Genomic DNA, 23360 nt, shown 5'->3' with positions numbered 1-23360 from the left:
TATGGGGGTGGAAACTATTTCTGCCTAATTCAACAAATTTTTACTATGTAACTTCAGAGTAGATGGATGAGTTGACAGAGATATGGACAGATGTTCTGTATCTTCTGGAGCCAGAAAGAATTTTAAAAATACATTGTAGGATTTTAACAGAAATATAGAGCTATTTTCCCTTTGCACTAAGATTATCTTTTGGGATAATCATAATCTTTAGCACCAGTATATTAGTTAGCAAATGCAACCAGCACTTTATTTAAAAAAGAATTATTTATGAGCTTGATCATCAGTAAACATTTTAGTACTCAAAGAAGAATAAGGAAGAGGATTGAACATGAAACTATGACCTTTTTTTTTAAATGAAGTGTATATTAAACTTGTCAAGGTGGTAACAGAATTTTTATATTTGTGTTCTTTTAACTTTTTTTGTTTTTGTCTGTGTATTTTTGTAATGTCTTATTCATTCTCTTCTTTTGGGGAGGGGAATCTCTTTCACCACCCACTTACACCCTAATGTCCCCCCCCACCACCACCAGAAACCTTCCTTTGTAACAGAGGAGTGTAGTAAAACAAAACAAAGTGGCACATTGACCTTATCTTAGTATTCGTGTCCTTTTGCACCTCTAGTCCATCATCTCTCTACCAAGAGGTAGAAGAAATGCTTTGTCATTAGTCTTATGAAACCATGGGGCATATAATGACCACAGTCCTGAAGCCTTTCAAAGTAGTTTTCCTTTATATTATTGTGATCATTGTATAAATTATTCTTCTAATTCTGCTAATTTCATTCAGCACCAGTTCATGCAGTCTTCCCAGGTTTCTTTGAAGCCATCATATTTGACTTTTCTTAGAACACAATAATATTCCATTTCATTCATATGCCACATTTTTTTCAGCCATTCCTCAATTGATAGGTACTCAATCTAATTCTTGATTATTCATTAATGGAGAACAGATATTCATTGAGCAATTTTTAAAAATCAGTACTTTTAAATTTTGTAATATAATTATTCTACTTATTATACAAAACTCAGACCAGACAAATATTATATTTAGTTATGTAAATAATTATCAGAGTACCTATAATTTGATGACTTAATCATAGAATCACAAAGTCACAGAACCTTAATACTGAAAAGAATCTCAGTGATAATCTTACCTAATCGTCACATTTACTGAGTAAGAAAATGAGGGTCAGAGGGAGGGAACTAGCTTAGTGGCAGCTAGTGAATGTCATCTAGAACTAGAACCCAAGTCTCAGTGGAAGGCCCATGTCTTTTTTTCTGGTCATATGTCTTCTGAATGGTTTTATATCATGAGATAGCATGGTGTAATGGTACTTTATGTGGAGTCAAGGAAACCTGATTTCAAGTCCCACATCTAACACTTATTAGTTGTATAATAGGTACAAGTAATTATTCTTAAGGTCTTAAGTCATGTATGGGTTGAGGTGGTGGAGGGTCTTACTACACTATTAACATTATGGGTTATTTATACACCATTTCTTGTGGGCAAATAATCATTGATAGGTAATATACTATAGCCTCCTTATATCTATGATTCATGTTTTCATTGCCCTTTGGATTAACCACAGTTTTGATTCTTTCAAGATTGTAGCATTCCATGAATCACAGTCATATAAGATCACTGAGGTCATGTATTGTGTGTGTGTGTGTGTGTGTGTGTGTGTGTAAAGAATCAACTTGGGATCTTTGACAGTGCTGCTTAGTTTCACATACATATTATTTCAAGGGCCATTGCAATTAGTATATATTCACCTGCAAATAAGAGTATCTGAAAGAGTCATTCCAGGTCCTAGAATATTAATAATTAATAAAAGGATTTGTTCTGTGAAGTTTGGATTCAGCCAAAGGGCTGCACTTGAGGGCCTAGAGAGACACATGTGGCCTTGAGGCCTCAGGTTCCTCACCCCCGTTCCAGGACATCCTCTGTGATGGTGGTAAATACCTTTTTTTTTTTTTTTGTGAGGCACTCGGGGTTAAGTGACTTGCCCAGAGTCACCCAACTAGTAAATACTTTTGATGAGCATGTGTCCCTCTCTTTTCAGAGAAGAACTGATTAGAATTTTTAAAGAATCTTTTTTCAAGTAATAAGCATTTATTTTTTCTTCCAGCTTCTCCCCATCCCCATTCTACCTCCTCCCCCCCCAAGAAAAAAGAAAACTCTGGTTAACAAGTATAGTCAAGCAAAACAGATTCCAGTGTTGGCTATGTCTAAAAACATGTGAACAGCATCCTTCATTGTTGATCACCTGACCTCAGTGCAGTGGTAGTTGGTCAGTGTAATGATAGTTAAAGCATTTATTAAATGTTCATTATGTGCTAAGCCCTAAGAATACAAACAAGCTTACATTTTAATAGGGAAGAATTCTTAAATCTTTCAAAGTTTTTTGTTTTTACAGTGTTATAGAATAAAGTGTTTTTCTGGTTCTGCTTACTTCACTTGGCATGTTTCCACATTTATCTGAAACTATCCTTTTTTGCCATTTCTTGTAATGCAGTAATGTCATTACATTCATATACCCTGATTTGCTCCTGGGAGTCCCATCAAAAAGAAATTTCTTTAAAATTTTTTTTAAATTGTATTTTCAGTTCCAAATCCTCTTCTTTTCTCTGCTCCTTCCCCTCCCTATTGAGAAGGCAAGAAATACAAAACCCATTATACACGTGAAATCATGAAAAACATTTCCACATTAGTCATGTTGTTGGGGGAGGGGGAGCAAGAAAAATAAAGAGAAGAAAAATGTGCTTCAGTCAACACTTAGAGTCCATCAGTTCTCTTTCTGGAGGTGAATAGCCTTTTTCATCATGAGCCCTTTGAAATTGTCATGGATCATTGTAATGATCAGAGTTGTTGCTAAGTCTTTCACAGTTGGTTATCTTTACAATATTACAGTTATTGTGTACAATGCCCTCCTGATTCTCCTTCCTTTACTTTGTATCAATTCATATAGGTCTTCCTAGGTTTTTCTGAACCATCACAATCACATGAACTGAGGCATCCCCTCAGTTTTCAGTTTGCTGCAAAAAGAGCTGCTGTAAATATTTTTCTAGATATGGATCCCTTTCCTCTTTGACCTCTTTGGGATAGTGATCAAACTGTTATTAAAAGAGTTCCATAATGTGTAAAACAGAACCTAATTAGATCTTGACTTGTAGTTAACCTATTTTTGCTGAACATTGTGATACAGTCTTTGCTTATCTCTATCAAGGAATCTTTTGTATTTTAAAAATGGAAGTGAGATACCTTTTAGAAGATCCTTTTAGGCTATATTTTGCTCTACTGAGTCAAGTATTTTTAATAATCAGTGATAAAATGAAAATGTAAAATATTATTTGAGTGCATACCAGTCTCTCAGACTTCCTATTAACTTAAATTTTGTACTTTCTAAGTGCTCCTTATACATTTATTTCATATATTTATTTCATTTAGGTAGCTAGCTGGAGAAGACTGCTGTGTTAAGGCTTCATCTCAAAATGAATTTCTGTTAGGTTAGATAATAAACTTAAGGTATGGCTTTAAGATAAAAAACAATAATAATTAAAATGCCTGCTGATTTCACATTTCATATATGCAGCATCTTATTTTTTCCAGTGTGCTATATGTATTACAATAGTATATAACTAGCATAAATAATGTAGTAGTAATACTGATTGCTAAGTGTTAAAGAAAAAAATCTGTTATTGACTTTGTACTTCATTCCCTATTAAAAATTAAAGCAATTAATAACCAATTCTTTTGACCTCTCAGGAACTATTCTAGAAAGTCTTGAGTTTCTTAATTTATATAACCTTGACATTGTGCTTCTAGATACTTTATAGCATGACCATGGACTGGTAGCCTGCTGTTTGTAATAATAAGCAACTGAATAGTACAGGTGATTCTGAAATTTGGTAGAAACTGCATCATTACGGAGCATTTAAATGCGATGAGACATGTTTTATTAGTTCATTAATATATACCTTGGGGTGAGTTTGGATTCATAATTTCACCACTGGAGGCATACATTAATTAACAAATAAAACATGCCCTGGAGTGAATTAATGTGGTCATAATATAGCTAACATTTTTAGTAACTTTTTTTTTCCTACTTGCACCACCACAGTGTCCTTTGAATATAGGAAACTGCAAGCTAGGACTTTAGGTTCTGTTTTTCCACTGCCATAGAACTCTTTTTAAACCGCTTTTTTTTCCTTAGTCTTTAATTCTTTAAATAGGATATGTATCTCTGCAGTGGTACTGACAACCTCAGGAGTTTTAAAAGTCTTTGAGAGATTCGATTCTCTAGTTCAAAGCAATGCTTCTTCGAAGAAATATTGCTTAGAAACGCACAGTATTATAATCCTGTAATTTGTACTTTCTTCTTGACCTTGACCTTAAGTTTCACACCCGGTTGTTATGCCATTCTTCAGCAGCTGTTTCTATTATTGAATTATTTGAGTGACAAAAAGTCTTTTTTTTTCCCCTTCCTATTCTCTGGGCTGTTCTCAGGGACTGGGTATTTTGCCATAGGAAAATAGGTTTCGGGCTTCCAGAGTACTTACTATGTCAGTACATCATCAGCTCTATTGGAGATATTTTGCAATCATATTACAAAATCATTTTCTAGTATGAGTATGTCTTAAAGAAGGATATAAACTAAATCATTTTGTAGACTGAATTATAAATTAATGAAATTGTAGTAATTGGACATGGAATACTAAATACCAGGTTTAATTCAGATCTGACTTCTTAGAATCCATTCATTAGGAATTATAATATATTAGAGTTGTAAGGGACACAAGGGGTCCCATAGTCCATCTAACCTGAATAGGAATCTTTTTCTGCAGTGCTTGACAAGTAATCATCAATTTTCCATTTAAAGACCTGTAGCAGTGGGAAACCCCCTAACTTTCAAGGCTGTCCATTTTCACTTTGGACAACTTTAATGCAGGTTTTGAAGTTAAAATCTTTATTTAGGTAGCTTCTTTCTGTTGTTTTGGCTTCTGGGCTAAGTGAAACAAGTCTTATTCCACTTTCATGTGATATTTCAGTGGGCATTTATTCAATAACTACTTCGTGCAAGGCACTGTGCTAATGGCTGGGGATACAAAGACAAAAAAGCCTGTGTATATCTAAGAACTTATATTCTACTTGACAACCTTACAGACGATTGAAGAGTCACTTCTCAGATTACCTTCCTCTTCTCTACATTTTGTATCTATCTACTTATTACATATCTTACCTATATGAATGTGTACTCATTGAGGGCAGGGACTGTGTTTACCATTCATTATATTCTCAGCACTGGGCACATTTGTTACCTGACAAATTGTAAATGTTTAATAAATACTTACTAAATGGAGGCTAAACATCCTTCAACCTTTCATCAAATGACATGGTTTTTAGTTTTTATACCACTTTAGTTACGCTGTAGATGTGGTTCATTTTGGCAATGTTCTTTCTTAAATATGGCACCCAAAGTTAAACATAATATTTGCATTTTGGTTTGACCAGGTCAGAAATTATTAGGACTAGTACTTCTCTTGTTCTGGATATTTCTCTTAATGCAGGCTTACTGTATTCTCCTTTTTGGTTCCCATGATATTGTTGATCTTGTTGTAAGCTGTGACTCCCAGGTTCTTTTCATGTAAATGATTGACTGGTCAAGCTTTGGGCATCCTGTAGTTGTGCATTTGATTTTTTAAAATTTGCATGTAGGAATGTACATTTATTTATCTGTATTATATTTCATCTTATTAAATGTGGCCAATTCTTTTAGCCTGTTAAAGAATTGAGCTTTTTGAATCCTGATTGAGTTGTCTGGTGCCTTCACTATCCCTTTCAGTTTAGTGTTATTTACAAATTTGATAATTTGTAGATATTTGAAAACCAGGTTTTAATGAGATAGTCTTTATGAAATAATTGTTTTCAGTAAATAACTCTTTGTTATATAGTGGTGGTTTCCTTTGGAATTTTGTTTTAATTTGTGTGTGTGTGTGTGTGTGTGTGTCTGTGTATGGATCTATCTGTGTGTAGGATTGTGGATAACATGCCTGTAACATGGTGCTATGAGGTTGAAGATGGACAGAGGTTCTGCAATCCTGGATTTCCAATTGGCTGTTATATTACAGATAAAGGCCGTGCAAAGGATGCTTGTGTTATTAATGTAAGTTTGTTAATGTTTTAAAGGTCACTTTTCTAAATAAAAAAAAATTAGCCTTTCAGCTCAGATTTTGTGTGATTAAGTGAAACTTTGGAACTTGCCTTAATATTTATCTAAAATTCAGAATTTAGTATTGTGTGTTAGAATTAATTTAGAACTGACCAGGTTATTGAAGCATTATGTTAACTTTAGATATAAAATATACTAGACCCCTAGTGTAATCCTGTCCAAGGAGATTTGGATATGTAAGTACCAAAAGAGCTTCAGTCTAAGTTAGTCTCGTGAAATGGGTCCCAAGAATTTTGTTATGACTTGGACTCTTGGATTCTTCTAAGAATTTTTCTTTTTGCTTTTCTTTGTGATGTGAACTTTGTGATTATAGAAATGTTGAGCTGAAAGTGATTTTGTTTGTTTCTTTATGTTGAATATTATTCAGCAAAGATGGTGGGTTTAAAATTGTAATAAATTTTAGTTTAATTCATTTGGTATTGACAGACATAGTTGTAGACATTGGCAGGAGTACATTAATGGCCTTGTTAATTAGGAATACTTGAATAACTAGGCTATATAGATCAAGTGGTAAACTTCCTCAGAGTATATGTATTTAACTGTATATGAAGTTGGACACTTCTCTTTTAAAAATAATTCTGTTAATGTTACATTCTAAGTGAATATTTAGACATTTTTCACAGTTTTTTTAAAAATCCATATATTCAAATTTTTATAAGATTTGATACATAAAAGAAAGCATGTATTATCTCTCCCCCAAATTTAATTGAGAAAACTTCTGTGCTTAGAAACTAGACATTCCTCTTGTTAAATGTCGGAGGAAGCGTTCTTTTAATCTTAACTGGTAGTCTTATTGTGATCTGTTTTATTTTTTTTAATGTTATTCCAGACCTAGTTTTCTTCCTTTAACTTTAAATTCTGTCCCACAGTCAGAATTCCATGAAAAAGATACGTTTTACATCTTCAACCATGTTGACATCAAGATATTTTATCATATTGTTGAAAGTGGGGCCATGGGAGCAAGATTAGTGGCTGCTAAACTTGAACCAAAAAGGTAATCACATAATTAGCTAAAATAGATAAAATTAAGTAGATTGAACTATAGTTTGGGGCTTATCAAAGAGGATAAAACATGCTTCATCCTATATTGGTAATATGATAATTTAGCTTTTCATAATGACTTGGACTAAAAGTCTCTTTATCTTGGTTTCACATTATGTTTTGAGGTACTGACAAATTGTACAATTTTTTTTTTTAAAGTTTTATGGCAAATTATAAAGCCAGAAAAGGAGGGTAGCTCTTTGGTGTTTTTTGTTTTGTTTTTTTACCATCAGGAATCTTTGAATATTTTTCCATTTGCAATTTTGGAATTGAGGCAATTGATAACTTTATCCATTATTAAGAGGTAACCTTAATTTAGGGTATTTATAACTTTATCCATTATTATGGGATAACTTTAATTTCTAAAACCTCTTGTGTTCACATTCTAGTTTTTCAAGATAAATTGAAAGAATATTTCTTGGTGCTGCATAAGAAGGCATTCATTGGTCACTTATGAAATCCTTAGATAAAATATTAATATAAAGTATTTTCTGTGCATGGTAAACTTGCTGCCTTTCCCAAGATTAAGCCATTATCTCCTGCTTTTCATAGTAAAGAAATGTATGTCATGATAAGACGTTAAGTTAATTTTAGGAAAAGAGAATGTCAACATTCTTAAAATTTTTGGTACCATTCAAATGTATTCATATCCAAAAGTTTGTCTCTATAAACTTCATTGATTACATTCTTTAATATTTACTTTTCCCAACATTTACATAAATGTTTCTTTCTTACTACAGCTACAAACATACACATACAGATAAACCTGACTGTTCTGGACCTCCAATGGATATAAGCAATAAGGCTACTGGAGAAATCAAAATTGCCTATACTTATTCAGTTAGTTTTCATGTGAGTATTCTTTACTTTAATATAAAATTTCCCTTTGACTTTTCAGTATTTAAAATTATTCTAAAATACTTTACTTTTACAAATAGCAAAACTTTTAAGAATTGATAAATGACTTCTCAGAATGTCAAGTAATCTTAGCTTATGAGTACTCTGTACATTCAAAGTTTTATTACTTTGTTCAAGAGGTGGTAAGAAACTGATGTTCATTTAAACCTGAGGGAATAGAGCTCAATAAAAGTTTTCTAACTTGTACAATATTATAACTCAAGTTCTTCTAATTAGAAGGTACAGTTGGTGGGTAGAGATTGTATGATATTCCAACAGTGAAGCATTTTAATGTGATTTGTAGCATTATCTTTTGCTGTAGAAAGCAATGATAATTCTCTTTAAGTTTCATTAAACTTGAGTTTCATGAAGGTTAAATACCTAGTTCATGTAACCTGAAAATATGCAAAATTAATTACATAGCTTTGAAAACTTTACTTTTCATATATTTAAAATTTCCATTCAAAAGAAACCTTTTATCCTGGAAATATTACCAGTGATTTTATTTAGTTTATCAACATTGATACATGGCATTTATATAGGAAGGAAGTAAGGACTGGGCAGTAGAAGACCTGGGTTCTAATCTTTATTCTGTTACTAAACTACATTTGTGATCTTTGCCAAATCTGAACCTGTCTGAACTTTAGTTTGCTTTTGTGTAATAGAGACGTTTAGATTACACTGTGAACAAATCACTGTCCCTGGAGTCAGAATGACTGGAGTTCAGATTTGGCCTCTGATACTTAGTAGCTATGTGACTTTAGGCAAAGTCACTTAAGCCCTGTCTGGCCCAATTTCCTCAACAGGGATGCTGTCATCATCAAGTGAGATATTGTAAAGTGCTTAGTTCAGTGCTTGACACTGAGGAAGCGCTTAATAAATGCTTGATTCCTTCATTCCTGATAGGGACTAACTTCATTTCCACCTCTGAAATTCTATTATTTCAGTGTACATGTCTTAGGTCATGGTTATTTCTCCACAGAAGTCCTACTCTGGTGCTTCATCATAGCATGGAGGTGTCTGGGTTCTTGAAAATGATGCCAAAGCAGTATTAATTCTGGAAGGTCTTTCCCCCCCCCCCCCCCCCCCCGGCAGTTGAGGTTAAGTGACTTGCACAGGGTCACACAACTAAGTATCAAGTGTCTGAGGCCAGATTTGAACTCAGATCCTCCTGACTCCAAGGCCAGAGCTCTATCCATCACAACATTAATTTTTTATAAGATACTGCCCAATCCTCTCAGGGAGGTTAAGTGACCTACTTTTGGTCATATAGCTAAAAATGTCATAGGTAGAACGTGAACCCAGGTCTCTTGATACCTGGTCCAGCATTTTTGTCCTTCTAACATATGATGACTTGTCATTGTCTGTGCTTTGTATCCTTCCTTGAAATTTTTTTTTTGCAGTTTTCTTAATGTACTTTTGCTTTCAGCTATTTATACTTTATTTTTCCCCTCAGGAACAAAAAAATATTAGATGGGCTTCCAGATGGGACTATATTTTGGAATCCATGCCTCATACCCACATTCAGTGGTTTAGGTGAGAGAGCAGAGCTATATTCTTACCTCCTGCTTATTTCAGCCTTTGCACATATCATTCCCTAATCTTATAATGCTTTTCTTTTCCTCTCCTGTTTCTTAATTTGTGACTCTTTCCTGTCAGTTATTTGTTTCATGTCTAATCTTCAAAAAGGGTCCATGATTGGAGTCACCTCTCTTCCTCATTTTGTTCCCTCCTTTCCCACTCATGCTGGGATTTTTAACCATGTGTCTGATTTCAGGTGTGTGCAAAGGGATCCTGCAGATTTGTAATCCTATATATATATATATATACACACACACACACACACACACACGTACATATACATATATATGTATATTATAATCCTTTCCTTTGTAATCCTATATATTTTATTTTATGTATCTAAAAACATTATTCTGAGAATGGGTCTCTAGGCTTCACCAAACTAAAAAAGATTTAAGAACCCTTGATTTGTAGGCAGCAGATGTAGTGAATAGAGAGTTGGCTTCAAAATCAAGAAGACCTGGGTTTTTAAGGTCCACCTTTAACACATAATGGCCTCCTCATATAGACCCTGTCAGTATTATGAAGAGTAACCAATTTGTGAGATTGATAATTAAAGTACTTATTCTTCTTGTAGCATAATGAATTCCCTCGTGATTGTTCTCTTCTTATCTGGAATGGTAGCTATGATTATGTTAAGAACGCTTCATAAAGACATTGCAAGATATAATCAGATGGATTCAACTGTGAGTAAAAACATTATACCATTATCTCTATGGTTTTGATTGGTATTTTTCATTTTTACTTTAGGGAAAATGAAACCCATTTTTGCCTATTCTCATTTTTCATAAACCTGATTCTGTTATTTAGCAAGAATCTTCTTTTAGGTTGTTCTCATGAATTTATACTTTGTAGTATTTTGAATCTTCAAATAAATATCCAATTGTATTTCTATGGTGATGTCTAGCATTTCAAAGTCCACAATATCTTATTGAACATTAAGAAAAAAGTATAATTAGTTCTATATAGACCCTCTTACATTAATTTATTTGGGGAAAAAATAACAAATAGAAGCAGTCATAGCTTTACTCTTTTTAAAACAATCCCTGTGTCATACATCAGCTGTGCCGGTTTCTAGGCCCTATTTGTGAGATATGTTAGAGTGAAAATGGACACCCAAAGCATCTTTAATTTTATTTTAAATTTATACAGTTTTGTGTTACTTTTCTTTTGGTGCACTCAAAGCATGTCTCATACTTTTTCATTTATCTTCTACGCATTTATCTTATCTTCACATAATATATGTGTATAATTTTTTTCCTAAGCCTGCACTGACAGAGAATTGATTTCATAGAAAGTTGTTTATAAATTCATATTTTCATTGTTTTGCTTTTGCTCATTTTATCTTCATTTAAACATTAGCATGTTTAAAACTGGAGGCAACACATTTCCTAAGAACCATTACTTTTCCTTTTGTTTAGTTGTCACCCTTCTACTAGGTTTCCCTTAATATTTTTATACATTCATAGGCTTCCTTATTTTTGCTTTCCCAGAATATCTTTATCCTCATGTTCATGATTCTGTTCTCTAATTAATTTCCTTTTTTTAACAAAGTTCATAAAATTTTTTCTACTCTACCTTGCCTACTCCTCCCACCACCTGCCCCTATAAACCTTGGCCCAAAGTATTTTACTACAGCAGATTTAGAGAATAAGTGGTCATATATTGCCTCTTTTCCATACTTTTCTTTTGGAAAGTAGCTTCCTATATCAGGGATTCCCATGTATCCTTGCTTTGTCTTGATTCTGTTTCTTAAAGCCTTTTAAGCATCTTTTTAATGTACTAATCCTTTGGTCCATCAATGTCTATATCTCGACCATCTTTGATATTCTTTTAAAGTATATTCTTGACTTTTGTTTTTATACCTTTGACCCTTATTCCTACTCTGATTTCTTCACCTTCTCCATTTAACAGGTTGTAGGTTTTTTAAAATTAGATTTGATTAAATAGCATATTCTCTTCCACTGGTTTTCCAACTAAGTGTTATTGAAGCTTGTCTCTCAATTGTTGTCATCTTGTACATTCTTAAAGTTGAAACACAAAACAGTGAACAGTGAAAGAATGCTTCATTAATTATATCCCTCTGCCTTCTTAGTAGTTTGATTCTTTTATAGGTCTCATTTTTATGATTCCACTTTGAAGTAGGTATAGATAGCTATAGATATGCAGAAATGTAAACAAATAGGTTATCAATTTCTTAAGGTCATGTGCTCCATGGTGGAGTTGGGCCTTGAGCAAGTTGTTTTTACTTACTCTAGGATGGTGATTTTCCCCTAATATTTTTAAGCCTCCGAGTATAATTCAGGGTATTGGTTTCATTTTTAAAATTTCATTGCTTAGGTCCTGTCACTCAATTCTACACAGTGTAAATAAGGCCATAGTAATAGAACTATTGTTTCATTGCTTCTGACTCTACTTCCCTGTGTTCTTTTTTTTTTTTTTAACCTCTCTGCATTCTTGACTCCTGTCACCTTTCTCACAGATATTTATCACAAGGACAACCTGATAAAATATGACAGGATCAATGTTAAACCTACCACTACTGCATAAACAATTGAGAAGCATATATGCTATTTATCATAGCTCATTAGCATGTTTAAAAATGAGGACAGCACATTTCTTAAGAAGTGTCACTTTTCCTTTTGCTTGGTTGTTGTACTTGATGTGATCTTATCATGGTGGACATGTCTTCCACCAACACAGATTCCAGCTGCTCTGTGACTTACTTAGAAGAAGGTCTTCTTAAGAGTTGATTTAAAAAAACAACTCTGTTACCTTGAAGCCAAGCTTGATGATGAGCCTTTCCAAATTTGTTGTTTGGCTAATTGTTGGGCAGCAACCATTCAATCCATCACAAGCTTTTGCAGTTTGATAGAGCTTGTCAGTAGTTGCACTCTCCCAGTCAAGCCTTCAAAAACATAAGGGTACCTCCATGTCATAATGAGGCATTCGTATAGGCCTTGAGGTTTCTTTAAGAAAAAAAAAGTAAACATTGTAAGTTTTTATCAGCTTTAAAAACTCAATTGATTTACATTTACTAACAGAAACAAATTCAAAATTTTAACTGTAGCATTGCTCTCTGAACCAAAGCAATTACTTTATACCAACTGAGGACCGATCATTCTGTCCCTTAACTGCTGTTCTATCAGTCATATATGAAACTTGCTTGGCTAAGTCTTTTGGGTACTCTGTTACTCAAAAGAATGAACAATAACACTGACATGCTACAGAGTAAATCAGCAAGTATTTATTAAACTGTGGTAAGTGTTGTGATAACAAAGAAGAAGCAAAAACATTTTGCCTTGCCCTCAAGGAGTCTACATTTTACTGGAGGGACAATATAGATTAATCAGTACGTTTTACAGAGAGAGAGAGAGAGAGAGAGAGAGAGAGAGAACAATCCCTCAGTCACAGAGTCATTGCACTAAGACTTCTGGGACACCCTGTATTTATTTAAATTAAACTTTGACAGTCACATTGTCAACCTTCCTGTTTGATTACAAGATTTAGATCATGTTTTTCAAACTTTTTTTGATCTTGGCACAGTTTTTCTTTGCCAGGAGGATTGGGGCATGCTATAGGAGAAAGGAAAATCAGACATGCACCTGTGATTACAAACATAACTTTCATACAGTTTGGGGCACACTTAGCAAAGCTCACAGGAGCACAGATTTTGAGAACAATTAGTATAGACACTTCTGTTTTGTACTCCTGTAAACTTAGATGACATGTCGGTGGAAAGCTAATAATAGAATAATGGATTTTTATTTTCATTCTAGAAAAAGCATTTGATGTCACAGGGATTAAGACATAGTTTCTGTTGTATGAATTATAACTTCAAAAAAATTTGATCATTTTGGATAGGACTCGAGAAGAACAGGCTTATTAACAAGAGACTTGTGATATGGCTAACCTTCTGTGCCACCTTAATGGGGTCACTTATTATTTGTCTAAAGATGACGGTAGGAAGTTCTTGTTCTGGTAGTGAAATGGTGGGGAAACTTCAGATATTCTTCTCTCACTTTCTTATCACAAATTGGAAAACTGGTTATATATGATTTTTCTCTGCCGGAGTAGCCGTGCCACCCACCCTACATCATCCAGATTAAAAAAAAAAAAATCATCCACCTATTTGCTTCCTAAAATATAACATCTTTTCAAAATGCTTTATTGGTATGTTTGTCCAGCTAAGTCTTCAGTAGCTTTTTAATTTATTTCATAGAAGTAGTTGTTCATCCTTTGTACTCTAAGAGGACCAGTGATGTCACAGTGTTGGGGTCAAGGTACAGTGTGTTCACCTGTGGTCTTTCATCACCTGATTGATTAATCCAGTATGAGCTCAGAAGGCTCTACCACAGTTTGGGCACAAATAATCCATTTCAGGGGTAGGGAACTTATGGCCTGCAGGTTCCCCACCCCTGGTCCATTTGAATATTTGGGATGGAAATATCTCTAGATTTGCCATGTTTCCTTTGTGCTACTGCAGTTCTGCTTTGTTCATGGAGCACAGTGCCTTCTTTAAGGCAAACATACCATGCTAGGTGTTCCTATGCCAGTATCTCCCATGTCTCACAATCAATACTAAAGTTCTTCAGAGAGATCTTGAAAGTGTCTTTGCACTGCTTCTGGGTACTTGCCTTGTTCGACCTCTCCATAAAATGCCCTTTTAGATAAATGTATGCTTGGCATTTGGACTGTGTGGCTAGCCCATTGGAATCGCTCTCTCTGCCATAGAGTTTGAATGCTTGGCAGTTAAGCTTGAGAGAAGACCTCAGTGTCCAGTACCTTATCTTGCCAAGTAATCTTCAGAATCTTCCTAAGACAATTCAAATGGAAGTGGTTCAGTGGTTCAGTGCTGGTAGACTGTCTAGGTTATCAAGGCATACGATAGTGAGGTCAGCATAATGGCTTTGTAGACCTTCAGTTTAATAGGCAGCCTAATATCTCTTTTTTCCTCTGCTTTTTTTTTCCACAGAAGTAGCAAGATTTGAAAGATAATATATTTTATCTTTCAATCAACACTGAGCCACAAAAGAATAAAATTTATGTAAAAATTAAATGACTGGGATAAGTAATAACATTCCAGTAGAGTAAATAGGATTGGCAAAATAAATAATTCATCTTTTTTGTTTAGCTGGGAGAAAAGTAAAATAAATTTTACAGTTTATACAATAAAGCTTACAATAATAGGTAGCTAGCATTTATGTAGCACTTTGAGAATTGCACAGTGCTTCACAAATGTTATATCATTTGATCCTCCTAACAACCTTGGGAAGTAGGTACTATTATTATCCCCATTTTATAGATGAGGAAACTGAGGCTGACAGATTAAGTTACCACTGCTAGTAAGTGTCTGAGTCTGGAATTGAACTCAGGTCTTCCTGACCCCAGGCTTTGTGTCCTATCTACTGTACCACCTACTTGCCTTCAGCTTATAAATTTATACATATTTTTAAATGTTTCAGTAGGCAATGTGCTTTTTATTGCAAATGCTTGTTTTGCACAATTGGCATTGCATTCATGAGATTTTGACACATTTTTGGTTCTTCATCATGAAACCACACTTTTACCACATTGGATGTTAAGTATATCTTCAAACAGTTAATTTTTCCAACTTCAGCCTTGATTTTAAACTGTAGATTTTCTTGTTATTCAGTCAACAAAAGTTTTATTTTCTTCCCATCATTGAAAAAAGTAAACCTTTTTTTTTTTTAAACAAATTGCATAGTCAATTTGCTACATTACTACATTGACCATGTATAAGAATAAATGTCTGTCTACACCTTGAATCTATCACTTCTCTTTTGGGAGGTATGTAGGATGCTTCATCATTGATCCTCTAGAATTTTGATTAATCATTGCATCGATCAGAATTCTTAGTTGTTTTAAAGTTGTTTTTGTTCATAATGTTGTTACTATATAAATTGTTCTGGTTCTGCTCACTTGTATGAACTCTGCATCAGTTTATACAAATCTTCCCAGTTTTCTTTGTAACCATCTTTTTCATCATTTCCTTATGGCACAAAAATAATCCATTGCATTCATGTACCATAATTCGTTTAGCCATGAGCATGCCCTTATTTTCAAGTTCTTCACCACTACAAAAAGAGCAGCTATACATATTTTTATATGTAGGTATTTTCTTCTTTATTTGATCTCTTTGGGTATAGGCCTAGTAATGGCCTGAATCAGAAGGTATGCACAGCTAAGTAACTGTCTAGATATAGTTCCAAATTGTTTTTCAGAATGGCTGGACCAATTCATAGCAGTGTAGTAATGTGCCTGTTTTTTGCAACCCTCAAAACATTGGTAGTTTTCCTTTTTTTTTTTTATCATTGCTAATTTGGTGAGTGTGAAGTGGAACCTCAGAGTTGCTTTAATTTGTATTTCTCTAATTATTAATTATTTGAAAATTATCTTTCCAGGGTTTCTCCTATAACTATATTTATAAAAAACTTTTTCTTCTTCTTTGATCTCTTCAAAGAAGTATAGTAATGGCCTGGGTCAAAGAGTATACACAGCTTAGTAACTTTTTGGATATAGTTCCAAATTGCCTTCTAGAATGGCCAGACCTATACTCAACAGTAATCTGCTTGTTTTCTTGCAGCCCTTCAAACATTTTGTCATTTTCCCTTTTTTTGTAATCCTTGCTAATCTGCTATATGTGAGATAGAAACTCATGAGTTGCTTGAGTTTGTATTATTCTAATTATTAGTGATTTGGAGATCATCTTTTCAAGGTTTCTTCTGTAACCACATTTTATTTAAAACCATAATTCTGACTATGAAAAAAAAAACCAACAAGGTCACAGCGTTTATCCCTGGTTGAAATTTTGTTTCTTCCAAATTTGGAATAACGAATACTATTAATTATTTTTGTTTCTTAATTTATATTATTTGGGCACTGAATTGAGACATCCTTTCTTGCAAGTTTAACGGTTACTGTATTTGCTTCTTAGGAAGATGCTCAGGAAGAATTTGGCTGGAAATTGGTTCATGGTGATATATTTCGTCCTCCCAGAAAAGGAATGCTGCTGTCAGTCTTTCTAGGATCAGGGACACAGATTTTAATTATGACTTTTGTGACTCTATGTAAGTGTTAAGAAGAAAGAAAATGGGAAATGTTTTACTGACTATTTATGCGAAAAACAACTTGCTAAATGACAGAATTGGACTAATTGACCTAAAACTCCCTTCCTGCAGCCCTGAGTTCAGGAGAGAAAGCATAGTATGAAAAAAAATTTACTGGATTTAGAGTAATTAAAAATGAGTTTAGATCCTAGCTCTGCTTTTTCTTGCATGACTTTTCAGTTAATCTTTCTGGGTCTAAGTTTCCTTTTCTGTAAATTGAGGCATTTGACCATTATGACCCTTATGGCCCCTTTGAATTCTCAGTCTATGATCTTATAATCTGTAAAATGAAGGGGTAGAACTAGTTTATCTTTAAGTGCCTGATCCTATTCTCCCTGGTGGGAACCAGTGTTTCCTCTTATTTTAAATTATGAACAAATAAAGACTAATAATAGTAATAGCTAGTATTCACATACAGCCTCCTGTGTGCCACGTACTATGCTCAATGCCATATAAATATTATCTCACTTGATCCTCATATCAACCCTAGGATTGCTATTAATATCCCCATTTTATAGTTGAGGAAACTCAAACAGACAGATTAAGTTACTTGGCCTAGGGTCACACATCTAGTAAGTGTCTTAGGCAGGGTTTAAACTTGGACATTCCCGATTCTGCTCTCAGTGTTCTATTCTGTGTGCCAACTACCTGCCTGAGCTGTAAGATTAAATATATATGAACAGATTTTAGCTATTGGTTTAAAAAAATATCATCACACTTAAACTCTTGAGAGGCAACCTGTAGTCAGTTTGAATTTGCCTTCCATCAAGCTAGATATTAATTTGCCAGGGTTGGATTCCCCCCTTGAAATTGTACACCATGTAGGCTCTAGGAGAATAAGGGATAAGGCTAGAAGTTGGGTGTCAGGGAGAACAGAGAGACCGTAGAGATGGTAGGAGTGAGGATCAGGAAACCATTTTTGAGAGAAATGGGACATAATACGGAAATTGGTAAGATAGTCCTATTAAAAAATTTTTTTGAACCCCTTAACCCAGGGGAGCACAGGTAGTAGCCTGGCTTCCTTCCCTTCCCAATCTGTGAAGGATTCTTATCTTTAATAATAAAAATTCTTGTTATTATCCCCTGATCTCTCCTCTACCTTGCCTTGAAACTCTCCTTAGAAATCAATACAATGAAAAAAATAAAATTAAATTAAAAAAATTTTTTTAAAAAGCAATACAATGTATATACCTAGTATCCTTTTTAAAAAAGTGAATATTCTCAAGAAAGTGGTTTAATCAGACACCTCACTGAAATCTGTGAGAATAGAAGGTGGTTTGCTTTTTCCAGGCAGAAGAATGTTTGTGTTGGGGTTAGGTAAGGAGTTGAGAGAGGCGATTTTGGGATATCATATCTGATGAAAGGTGGGATGCCATGGTAGATGTGGGGACATCTACCCCAGCTAGAAGTATCATAGAAAGTACTGGAAGGGTGGTGGTGAAAAAATGGAGGCGGGAGAATGTCAAAGACAAATTTTTCCTGCTTTGAAACTTTATTTAGTTTCATTACTTCCCTTTCTCTTCCTTATCAAGGCCAGATATTACAGAAAGTCTTTCTCATTTTACAAAATGTGACCAAAGAGGAGAGAATAAACTAGAAAAAAGGTACAGAGAAAGTTTGGGGTCTGTTATACATCTTTACAGTTGTTTTCCTCTGACCTACTGGTGGCCCTCATATGAAAAACCCTTTTTATCTCTTTTTGAAACTGGTTTTGAGAGAAAACTGACAGAAATCTGAGGATGTCTTGATTTATGATTTTTTTTGGAGGGGGCCTAGGCAGTGGAGTTAAGTGATTTACCCAGAGTCACACAGCTAGTGAGTGGTTTGTGTCTGAGGCCACATTTGAACTCAGGTCCTCTTGAGTCCAGGACCAGAGCTCTATCCACTGTGCCACCTAACTGCCCCGGTTTATGATTTTCTGACAACCCAAATCAGTTCATCGTGTGGGCAATGCCGAGTTGCTGTTTTCTGTCAGGTGTTACCAGGATCCCCAGTCTGCTAGTAGTCTCTCTTGGAAATGACCCAGCATTCATTAAGTGTCTGCTGTCTGCTGGGCACAATGCTAGCCGTTGGGGATGCAAAGACAATAATGAATCTGTTGCTGCTTTCAGGCAACTCCTGTTCTATCATGGAAGGCAGCCTGTACATACATAAGTATATACAGAATAAATAAATAAATTCAACCTAGTGGGAGGGGGTGGGGGTGGGGCAAACAGGAAAGGCTTCATGTTGAAGGGAGTGCATGATTTGAGTCTTGAAGGAATTCTGAATGATCACTGTTGCCATAGTGGTTAACACAGTTCTCTTAGGGCTCAACTATAAAGAGCAGACTGGGTTAGAATTCACCATTGTCTTTTCCAGAGTGCTGTAATATATGTAAAATTCTGTGTAAACCTTAAAAGAGCTATACATATGCTAGCCATCATTATTGAGATAATAATCTATTTCAGCATTTTCATGTTAACTGTGGAAGTAGTTTCTTTCCCCTTGATTAATTGTTGGTTAGAGTGCCCTAATGTGTCTCTACATTGTAACATTTCAGTTCTTTTAAAGGAAATAGTACTTTTAATTGATAAAATTAATAGTTACCATTAGGCTTCAATTTGACTACCCTTGATGCAGGGAATAATCAAATGTGGTTTTGTCTGTGACAGGGAACCATTGGTAAATGGCTGTCTTGTCACATTGAATATCATCTAAACAATGCTAAGCTTAAGCACAACTCTGTCATAGTGCATGCTTTGTCAGCTCCTCTTATTCTTTCCCCTTTTTGTGTAAATGGGTCATCAGTTTTATCAATTAATAGCTAAGGAAGTCAGATAATTCAAACATTCATGTTTAACTAATTATTTTGCCTTTAGTTTTTGCTTGTTTGGGATTTTTGTCACCTGCTAACAGAGGAGCTCTTATGACTTGTGCTGTGGTCCTATGGGTGCTGCTTGGAACTCCAGCAGGTTATGTTGCTGCCAGGTTCTATAAATGTAAGTAAAAGTTAGAATGAACTAGTATATAGGTTCATTAGACTTATCATAGTATTTCCTTTATAGATTTGTACAATTTTCTGTAAGAATGATGTTTTGGAAATATTTTGGCATGCAACTTTGTTTTTTAGAAGTTGTATGTTTATGCCTAATGTGAAAATATGTTTAATAGGAGTGTATATGTGTAGCCTCTATCAGATTGTGTGCTGTCTTGGGAAGGAAAGTGGGGAGGGAGGGGGAGAAAAATTTAAAACTCAAAAGTTTATGGAAATGATTGTTGATGAATCAAAATAAATTAATAAAATTTTTAAAAAGTTGTATGTTTAATAAATTATTAATAATGTGATAACTGGTTCTCTTTCCATTGAAATTTCCATTACATTATAATTGGCTTTCTTTTTTCTGTTAGCAGTAACACCTACTATGTTAAGTTTAAGTTGCTTAACCTTTTAGCTTTTTCTGTGTCAAGATGTGAAATATGTCCAAATGGTACATTCCCAGGAAACACAGTATTTATGGAAACCCAGTATTTATAGAAGCTCTGTTGCCTTTTTTTTTTTAATAAAAGGGTGATCATCCCCAAATTATGATGTAAATAAAAGATTATATTAAGAATTACCTTTCAGAGGATAATAAAAGACAAGGGTTAAAATTTCTTCAGCAATAATCACCAGAAGTTAAATACAGGCATCCCAAAAGTTTTAGGCTCTAAGAACGTAAAACTGCACTGAGACTTTTGGGACACTCTGTATATTTTTGAATCTGTGTGTAGTGGAATTGGAATGTTTTCATGTTATGTCTCAGCACAAATTATGATTTCCTTCGGATAGGAATTTTGTATTTGAAAATAGAAGGTTAAATCCAGTTGCCACTAAGCATACAGGTTTCCTTTTAACAAATGGTAAATTATAAGTAAATAAAGTATCAATGTCAAGCATTCTGTGGCCATTTTGATTAACTTTTTGAGGTGGCTGCTTTGTGGTTTTTCTGTGTAGGCTTTGTTAAAATAAAAATAAACAAGTTAAAATGTTTCATTTGGGCTTCAGTATCAGAATGTAAATGCAATATGTTTCATTTCATATTCCTGTTGACAAATTATTTAGGCATTAGACTTTTAAAACCTTCCAAGGATTAACATGCTTTTAATTTATATAGAGAAATTAAAATCCATGGTTAAACCACTGAATGTAATTGTAAATTACTTAAAATATTTTACTTTTCCTGCAGTTAGGCCCATCACAGTTTTCTTCAAGTCGGTGGAATGATTCTTTCAAGATAAGGGAAAACAGCTTATCTTTTAGAATTTTGATCTTAGCTAAAGTTAGCATTACTAAAACATTATATTGTAGGTACAACAATCCCATCACAACATAATTTTCTCTACAGTGAAGACATAACAATTTCCTAGGTTATAGTGATGCTCTGCCTATATGGTCACAACAAACTTTTTCTCTAATCCCTGTCCTTAAAACAGTATCTATAATTTTAAAGTGCCCGATTAGTTTTTATGGAGAACATTATAACTACCTTAAAGTATTCTGATGACCCTAATGTTGAAGAGGAATTACACTTGTTGTTCGTGGCCCCCAGAAAGCAGAAGTAGGAGGAATAATGGGTGGAAGTTAAAGGCAGATTTAGGCGTTATGTAAGGTAAAACTTGTAATAATTAAGGTGGTTAAAATGGAATAGATTTATCTGAGATGTTATGGAAATGATTCTCATTCAGCTACAGGTTGAACCAGATAGACTTATGTTCTGGGAAAGAGGGATTGAAGGCAAAAGAACTTTCTGCATGTTATTTTGTTCTATTAGATAGACACTCTTCAATTTTTGTGATCTTTTCCAGCTTCACACATTCCAAATTCATTTTACTTATGATAGTTTCTTGGGCAACTTGACAAAATCTGCTGTCAGGATATGGCCAATTGTTAGGGAGAACAGAACAAGTTCTAGTTTGGTGTGTGGTTTTTTGTTTGTTCGTTTTTTGCTTTTTTAAACAAAAACAGGGTTTTGCTTAGTGCTGTCCCAACACATACATTCTTACCAGTCAGCCCCCTTCCACTCTTGATCTTAGATTTTATATGATACTGAAATAAAAATGCCTAAAGTACAAATGAGCCCCAGTGTAGAACCTTCAGGCTGTTCCCACTTTGAACCCTCTATTGGTAGTGAAGCAAAATGTTTTTTTACTAAGGACATTCTTTAAGTGGCTTTAGTGTTTTGTTTAATATTAAACATAATATTAGAAGACTGTATGTTGTTGTTATTTTTTTTGAAAGAATGTGTTCCACCATTTATTTATTTCTATAGCATTTGGTGGTGAGAAATGGAAAACAAACGTGTTACTGACATCATTTCTTTGTCCTGGGTAAGTGAATTCTTTCTCTAATCATCTTTGTCTATAATAAACAAGTTAAAAAGGGGTGGAGGAGGAATTATCATAAAAAATTTTTTTATTTAAAAACTTTCCCTTTTTTGATGAACTTAACACCGAATAAAATTAGCATTTCATATACAAAGTAGAACAGAAAGAATTGTGTAAGAAACTCTTAAACTATTACATACATTTTGCATTTACTTTTAAATATGTAATAAATTCATTTGTAAATTTGAAAGCTGCCCTATTTGTCGTTTCCTTCAATTTTTCCTTCTTTCTCTCCTATGCCTTTAAAAAAGACCCCAAAACATTTAAATCATTGACCATCTGATTGGGGCTGGGGTGGGGAGGGTTGCCAAAACTATAGGCACTCTTCCAACTCTGCTTCCTGCCCATTGTGGGAGAGGGGTGGCAAGGCAGGGCAATAACCCTTGTTAAAAATGCTCAGAATTAAGTGAAACAAATCCTCACATTGACCATGTCCAAAGATATGGTCCTAATTCTTCATCTTGAGACTATGATCTGACCTTTGGAGTTGTAGTTGGTCATTGTATTCATTGATCAGATTTCTTAAGTCCTTCACAGTTGTTTGGGGCAGGGATTCTGCTCACTTCACTCTGCGTCAGTTCGTACAAACAAGAAATACTAGCTTTTTATGAAACCATCCCTTTTATCATTTTATAGCACAGTAATATTCCATTACATTCACATGCCATAATTTCTTCAGCCATTCTCCATTTGATACGCCTTTTTGTTACAAAAAAATTTTGCTGCTATTAATGTTTTTGTAAATACGGGTCCATTTCTTCTTTCGTTGGGGTATAGGCCTAAGAATATCACTGGGTTAAAAGGTATATGCACAGTTTAGTGATTTTTTTTTGAGTACGGTTCCAAATTTTTCCCTAGAAAGTCTGAACTATTTCACAGCTCTTCCAGTAGTGCCTTAATGTGCCTCCTCTCATTTTCTATTTTGGTAATTTTTCCAATCTGATAGGCAGTGGAACCCTCCGAGTTTTTTTTTAATTCTTATTTCTCTTATTTATTATTTGTGACATTTTCATGTACCTTTGATAGCTTGGACGCCTTCCTTTGAAAACTGCCTGTTCATATCCTTTAAATATCTC

The 23360-nt window shown here is 34.2% G+C and overlaps 1 protein-coding gene across 1 annotated transcript in view; it reads left to right on the top strand.

Moving 5' to 3' along the window:
• The window catches only part of TM9SF2 (transmembrane 9 superfamily member 2), an 84517-nt gene that overhangs the window by 43906 nt on the left and 17251 nt on the right, over positions 1-23360 (top strand). Inside the window, exons 5-12 of the mRNA XM_027854109.1 lie at positions 6034-6163; positions 7099-7223; positions 8011-8122; positions 9624-9703; positions 10326-10434; positions 16707-16839; positions 19740-19859; positions 22170-22227. Of these exons, the coding sequence (XP_027709910.1) occupies positions 6034-6163; positions 7099-7223; positions 8011-8122; positions 9624-9703; positions 10326-10434; positions 16707-16839; positions 19740-19859; positions 22170-22227 (867 nt within the window). The remainder of the gene's footprint in view (positions 1-6033; positions 6164-7098; positions 7224-8010; positions 8123-9623; positions 9704-10325; positions 10435-16706; positions 16840-19739; positions 19860-22169; positions 22228-23360) is intronic.

The sequence above is a fragment of the Vombatus ursinus genome, unplaced genomic scaffold, assembly GCF_900497805.2.
Source record: "Vombatus ursinus unplaced genomic scaffold, bare-nosed wombat genome assembly UNPS02010304.1, whole genome shotgun sequence".
NCBI lineage: Eukaryota > Metazoa > Chordata > Mammalia > Diprotodontia > Vombatidae > Vombatus > Vombatus ursinus.
This window is presented reverse-complemented; position numbering and strand designations above follow the sequence as displayed.